The sequence below is a fragment of the Charadrius vociferus genome, unplaced genomic scaffold (assembly GCF_000708025.1).
Source record: "Charadrius vociferus isolate BGI_N301 unplaced genomic scaffold, ASM70802v2 scaffold262, whole genome shotgun sequence".
In the NCBI taxonomy this organism is placed as follows: Eukaryota; Metazoa; Chordata; class Aves; order Charadriiformes; family Charadriidae; genus Charadrius; species Charadrius vociferus.
Window position 1 is genome coordinate 1,287,110 of NW_009647218.1, and position 7,399 is coordinate 1,294,508.

Here is a 7,399-nt window from a genome sequence, read left to right on the forward strand (position 1 = left end):
GCAGTACAAGAAGGACATTGAGGTGCTGTAGAGGGTCCAGAGAAGGGCTAAGAAGCTGGTGAAGGGTCTTGAGAATAAGTCTTATGAGGAGCGGCTGAGGGACTTGGGGTTATTTAGTCTGCAGAAAAGGAGGCTGAGGGGAGGCCTTATCACTCTCTACAACTACCTGAAAGGAGGTTGTAGAGAGATGGGTGTTGGTCGCTTCTAACAAGTAACAACTGATAGGACAAGAGGAAATGGCATGAAGTTGCACCAGGGGAGGTTTAGGTAAGGCATTAGGAAAAACTTCTACACTGAAGGGGTTATCAAGGACTGGAACAGGCTGCCCAGGGAAGTGGTGGAATCGCCATCCTTGAATGTATTTAAAAGCCATCTAGATATGGTGCTCAGGGGTGTGGCTTAGAAGTGGGCCTGGTAGAGTTAGGTAATGGTTGGACTTGATGATCTTAAAGGTCTTTTCCAGCCATAACAATTCTATGATTCTAAAGCATATGCACACTGCTGTAGCACATGCAATTACTGAACATCATGGTGGGTTATGGAATATTTGGAAGAGAGGAGTTCAGAAGGTGAGCAGCAGAGCCTGGAGCCCGTGGTTCAGTTTAAACAATGCAACCAGCTGCCTGTAGGTACTGAGGCAGCTTGGGACCTGCTTGCCAAAGGGCACCCCCTCTTCTCCCAGTATAGATGCCTGACTGCAACCAGCAGGACATGCTGACCATGTCCTTGTAATGCGCTGCCACCTAAATTATGGCTGGTATCTTCAAAAGATACACCACCTCCCCTTTTCCTCCCCAAAATGTTCCAGTGTGTAGGTGTCTAGCGCATGCTACAGGATTTAGCTCTACCCAGGATTTTGGAATGGAAATTTTGTGCAAAGCTTACCTCGTGTATATGGAGCGGATGTATATTGTTTTAGTGTGGGGCTAAGTGTTCATTTTTTATCTTTTTTTTTTTTTTTTAGCTCAAGACTGAGGTACATGTATTGGTTGTGTCTTGTAACTGATGGTGTATTTTAAATGTGGGCTGCAATGCGAGGAGCTCGGGATCTGCGTCTTGGCAGATATAAGTAGGTATATTGCTCTGAGTGTTGAGACACTAGTGGTCACCTTTTAACTAGAACACTTGCAAAAAGGAACATTTTTATTTTACCCTTTCAATGAAGCACGAAGCTGTGTGTGTGCACACAACATGTAGTACCCTTGATGAATGAATAAGAGTTCACATAACTAATACTTTTACATGCCATCATGGGTCAGGGCTAATGTTGCCATAGAAACGATAATACTGAAAATTCAGTGGTGTATTATTATAAGCTTAGATTTATTTTTTTGCTTTGTTTTTATTTTCAGAAATACTAATGAAAACTATATTTTTATTTAATGCAAAAAAAAAAATTATACCAAAGAAAAATTACCAGCTATATTTGTCTTCTCAGTATGCAAATATATCTGTTCAGGGAGGAAAAAAGAAAGGTGGTGTACGTACAAGCTGCATGTAGGAGTGAAAGATGTTCTCCATCTAATGCTTAGTGTCATCGCACTATCAATGGATGAATGATTTCCAGCACAAGACTCTGTGCTATTACTGTATTCATTTATCTAGGATGTTTAACCTCCACTAGCGTCAGAAGGGAGAAGGTTGGGCAAACAACCTCTCACAGGGAGCTCACGAGAGGAAAGCGGCGAGATGTCATTTTGATGGGAAAAACTCACGTGACTAACTTACAAAATACTTACTTAAAGGTTTCATTTTCATGTAGGGGTCCTCTTCTGAGCAGGTGTCACGTGAATATAAGCCAGACTGCTATACATCTTAACAGAGCATAGGCAGTGGTCGCTGCAATCTCTTTAATGAATTTTTTTTTATAAAAAAAATTCTGAACTACACTGAGATTCCTGTGTGCCAGCTCTTGCTGGTATATGGAATGGAAACATTTTCCATTTCCCCTAAATATTAATTCTTAAAGAAGATTTGGGGGAGGACAGTAACTCCTAATGAGGAAGTTTACTGAATTTTTCTCTAACTTCGTCCTCATTAAGTGACTCTAAGGCTTTTAGCCCTTGCATAGAAGATGGTTTGTGGGTTGTTTCAATAGGTACCAGTAGTGCCCTCTGACAGAGGTAACCTGCATGGCCTTTATTAACTTGTGGTTGTAGAAGGAGACCCCAGCCCTGTTTGGGAAGGCAGAGGTCTTCGTGGAAAGGCAGAGGTGGTTTTACTGGGGTTTGGACTTGAGTTTCTGAGGTGGTCAGCCAATGTGAGTATGTGCTTTACAAAAGGAGCTGGTTTTAACGTGCATTTGGGGGACTGTGACCATGATGATAGCCTTGGCTGAAATGGGTGCCAGTAGTGCTGTGAAGAACCAGTCTCAGTTACTTTCCTCTGAGGCTTGGGCTTTCCCAGGGAGTGGGGATGGCTCTCCTGACCACTCACAGGTGCTGTCCTAGATGCTGTTTTATAGGAATTTTTTGCATCCTTTAGAAGATGGTTCTTAATTGCTCATTTCTTTTCTTGTTTTCTCCCCACTGCTTTTTGGGCTTGTTATGGTGCTGAAAGACTGCTGAGCCATCACCTTGCCTGATTCCAGCCCTATGATTTGTGCCACTAAATTGATAAAAATGAGTTCAGAACAGTTAAATAAAGATGCATGACAATACTTTGAAAACCTAGTGAAAACTGTAAAATGTTGGAATGTGAGGGCTGGACTCAACAGCCAAAGTGACCTTTCAAAAGCTGTGGGCTTGTCTTCTGTAAGAAATGTACCAGAACTGTGTATTTGCTGCATCACTGAAAATCAGTTATCTTGGCATTCCCCTCTGTGTGCCCAAATCGGTGCAGAATGTGGGACCACCTACCCGTGAAACATCAGTTCCATGAAAGGGTTAGGAGAGCAGTGTTAAAATAATGTTGAAGTGTTAAATTACCAACTCTTCTTCGGACTTCTCATGACTTGAGCAAGTCAAAATATGAACGAAGTCAGCCTATAAAATGTGGAGAACTCTCTGACTCAGAGGGTGAATTAACTATTTTTGTTTTCTTTATGAATACCTAGACTAATTTAAACAAGTGATACTACTGTTTATCTCTAGTGTACTAGACAATCTAGTATACAGTACTACAGATAGTGTAGTATCTCTATTATTTAACTAGAGAAATTAACTTTAAAGCAGGTTTGCCTTCAAGTACTTGCTCAAAAACACCCCATCCAATATTTTTTTAGTGTGTTATTTTTCCGTGTCATCATATGGTTTTGGTGGCCCCAGATTGTTCACTGCTGACATAATTCATTTTCCACAATGGCAAATGAACTTCTCAGTTTGTTTGCTTGGAATTTTAAGGTACTTATAGTCATATAAAACTATTTAGCAATTTATAAATTATTCTTAAGTAGAAAAACTACAACCTTCTTTCCAGTATGTGCAACAAAAATTAAACCTTCTTTCAAGTATGGTACATACATATGCCAGTTGTTGCTATATAGAGTTTGTTGTGAAAACATGATAGGTATGTAGCTTGGTTGCAAGCGAAAAACCTGGTCTTTTCTTACCCTACCACTTCTAAGGAAGAGTGAGAAGTCTCGTGCACTGGTTTAATGTAAGGTTTTGTATTAGTGCTGGGATTCTGGTCTAAGACCTTCTAAAGCCAGAGGAGATTGAAGCATATTGGGAAAGAAGCAATGTCTGAACTTGTCAAATGAATGTGTGGTAGGGAAGGAGTTGGGATGGATGTCAATCTGGAGCCTACCAGCGTGTTTGTGAAATTGTTGGTGCTCATCTCTCCAACATCTTGAGGTTTGATTCCAAAAGAAACAGGGCTTGTGCAACTGCACTGTCTGGTCGTGCCATTTCCCTCCCTGGTAGCAATTCAGCTTTTTGGCCGATTTCAGTAAAACTCAACCCAGTAATAGAGGCCAGTAAGAACTTAGTATGTTCAGGTTGCATAAAAAGGAAAGGCTTCATACCCCTTTCCCAGATAGGATCTCCGTGGAGAGAAACTTCAGCAAAATGCCTTTCAGGCATTGGAAATCTATGCAGAAACTAAAACTTGAGAGGCAAATCCATAGGAACACAAGTTTCACTAGTCTGGCTGCTCAATGCCCTTACTGTTTTGTAAACATGGCTTTCTGTGTAATACTGTGCTCTACAAAGTCCGTGGAGTAAAAGTTAAGAAATGTCAGTTTTGAAATAGCCTCAGCAAATTTTAATCCAGCTCTCTTTTGCCATACGCTGTAAGAGATTCTTCTGTTATTGGAGCAATTACACTCCTGCTCTGTTCCCAAAGGACCTGTGTCTCATTTGGCGAACAGAAGTATTTAATGAGCAGTGATCAGTTATTCAATATTTTGCTTTCCTTGTTGTTCATTGGCATTGCCTTGGGCCTTATTTATTACCAGCCCTTATTAAACGCTGCTCCAAAGACACAAATTAGTTGTTTTCTCATAAGCTCTTTACTGTCCAACTGGAGTATTTGAGGATGCTGGTTTAACCCCTGGGAGATGAGGGGTGTGCTATCCTCAGTACCCATATACCACTTCCTACCTGCAAAGCTGATGCTTGGCTTCAACACCTGCTTGAGACCCAGGCTGTCAAATAGGACACCCAGGAGATGAATAGTACTTTTCACTGGCTATCCTCAAAAATTTAGGCGGTTGGCTAGCAGGGTCTTTTATCTCTGCAGTAGAGGCAGGAGTAAAAGTGTAGCTGAGGGTAGCGTTTGGTAAACCGGCAGTAATCACCTGCAAATGTGCGTGAATGGAGGGACTGGGTTAAGCTTCTGAATTTTGGAGGCCTTGCTCCAGAGCACATGGTTATTGGAGCTTTTTAACAAAAATGTCGGTGGGTTCTTTAATATGAAACGGAAGCCTCCTCCCTCCCACTACTGTTTTTTATTTGAAATTTTGTCTTTAAGCAAAATCTGTCAGTAATCTTTGGTCCAAGATTGGGTGTGGCGTTTATAAACTACTCCAAATCAGTGCATGCTTCAGCAATATAAATATATCACATTGCTGATAATCTGAATAATATGCCTTCTGTAGTGAAACTTGAAATGTATTTCTTGGGCAAAGGTGTTAATTTCATAACACTGGTTTACCAGCGTGCTGCATGTAGCTTGGTTATTTCTACTGTTTCCTGGATCAATTAATCGTATTGACTCTACTCTGTTTGTAAGGGGAAGATCATCTACCCTCCAGAAAGCTGTCATTTTTAAGTTTAGAGTTGTGCCCCCTTTGCGAAGAGGTGGAGACCAGCAGTCAGGCTGACCCACCTTGGTTAGAAAGAGGGGATGGGCAGAGGGAGAGCTGAGCGACTGGTTATTCAGTGTGATGGACCACAGTGCGAGTGCATTGTATGCATTTGGGCAAAATCCCACTGTGATATTTAAGAGGGCTCTGTTTTGCCTAAAAGAACAAAGGAACTTGACACACTGTTTAAATGCCTTCTAACACCTTTGCATCTATGGACAGCTTAACAGATGTGTTGGCTTTAATTTCCCGGTTAACTTTTAAACCTGCTTACAACGTGACTAGTTGATAAGTTACAAGGCGCTGTTGTGGTCTGCTAAGTGGTGTTTCAAATGCCATTGACTAGCTTTGAATACTTACTTTCTTGCTGAGAATGAACTGGGAGCTGTCTTTCATAGGTTTTTTTTTTTTTTTTTTCCCTTGTCATAGCTATGTCAGTTATTGCAAAAGCTCCAGCCAAATAGCTGTGCTGGCAAAAACCCTAATGAAGGTGCTGTGATAGCAGCTAAAAAGTTTTCCCTCTGGTGCAGCTTTAATTCTATTTGGGAAACTGATTTAAATTAAATCAGGCAAAAGAATGCTTTTGAGTGTATAAGCTCTGTCTCCTGTGAGGTTTTGCTGATAGGGTTGCACCAGCAAAACCTTTAAAATGCACAGAAGCCCAGAGCAAGCAAGAACTAACTTGTAGTCCTTAATATGGTGACTTTAAAAAAAAAAAAAGTGGTGTAATCAGTCTTGACTGAAGAATTCTGAATGTATCTTTTCACCTTGGAACCAGTTTTTAGCTTTGTCATGTGATTTAGAAAGAGCAGAAGTCTATATCTGAATAACTTGTCATTTCATAAGGCCCAATATGTGATTGTGGGTTTTTTTTTTTCTTTTCCCCTCCTCTCTCCTCCCCTTTGCAAATAAACAGAGCAATAGAAAAACTGAATGGGTTTCAGCTTGAAAACTATTCCTTGAAAGTTGCATACATCCCTGATGAAATGGCAGCCCAGCAACCTCCGCAACAGCATCCCCAGGGAAGACGTGGATTTGGACAGAGGGGTCCCCCAAGGCAAGGGTCACCCGGCGCAACCACGAGGCAGAAACCACAGTCAGATGTTCCTCTACGGATGTTGGTTCCCACGCAGTTCGTAGGAGCCATTATTGGGAAAGAAGGAGCAACAATCAGAAACATTACAAAGCAGACACAGTCCAAGTAAGTTATCTTACAAAACTGTAACTGTGAGCTTTAATATTATGTCCTCATCTCCCATGTAAAAGGAAACTTGTAAAACCTCACAACTAACCTGTATGGCCACAGAGCAAATGAAAACAACAGTGAATAGGAAATCTTTAGTTAAGGACTGGATTCTGTCCTTGACACGTGTTCAAACTCTAGGTGACTTGTTTCTCCCTTTTTAAAAAAAAAAAAAATGAAATTAGGCAGTACTAGTAGGATGGTACTTGATGCCAGAGAGTTTGCTTACAGATGTACTCGTAAGGTTCTGGCACAAAAAATGAAATGGAAAGATCTGTAATATGTTGATCTGTGGGATGTACAGTCAATGTGGTGACATATCCAAGTCTTCAAGTTTTTATTCTAGCTTTAGTTTAATTTGGGGCATTCTGAGGATTTATAAATGTTTTAAATTCAAGAGGCAGGAAAAAAAAAAAACCAACACTAAACTTTCTGTTTCTCTTCACTACTCCTTATACGCCTCAGTCCCATGCATTTCTGGTGAATACATTTCTTGCCATCGAGTTGCAGGCCACACCGAAACACAGGTTAGGGAAATACACAGGAGGCAAAAAGCAAGCTGCTAACTGACCTAAGAAGCTTAGGGCACTAAGGTCTAGAGACACTGGAGGAGATTGTTTTCAGTGCGTGTTAAATAAATCCCTACCCACAAGGAAGGGCTCAGCAGAGCCGAGGCAGGGATCATATTCAAAGAATTCTTCCAGGATATCCCTAAGAGCAGAGCGAAAGATGCTGTCTTCAGCAGTATGCTGATATGAGCCCCCAGCTCTGTAGTTAACAGCAGGCAGGACCTGTAAATGAGCTGTATGTGAGGTGTGTGAGGGTGGGTGGCTTCAGTTTTGAGAGTAGTTAATGAGGATAAGGGAGTCCTCTAATTACACCCCCCACAAACAAACAGGCTCCCCTCCCCC

At 41.3% G+C, this 7,399-nt stretch overlaps 1 protein-coding gene across 3 annotated transcripts in view; it reads left to right on the forward strand.

The window, feature by feature from the left end:
- The window catches only part of IGF2BP3 (insulin-like growth factor 2 mRNA binding protein 3), a 116,152-nt gene that overhangs the window by 73,593 nt on the left and 35,160 nt on the right, over window positions 1–7,399 (forward strand). For 2 of the 3 annotated variants that reach the window (XM_009879545.1, XM_009879546.1), the window contains exon 6: window positions 6,162–6,446. The exons of the other annotated variant lie outside the window; for it this stretch is intronic. In XM_009879545.1, coding sequence (XP_009877847.1) covers window positions 6,162–6,446 — 285 coding nt within the window. The remainder of the gene's footprint in view (window positions 1–6,161; window positions 6,447–7,399) is intronic. 3 annotated transcript variants of the gene reach the window in all.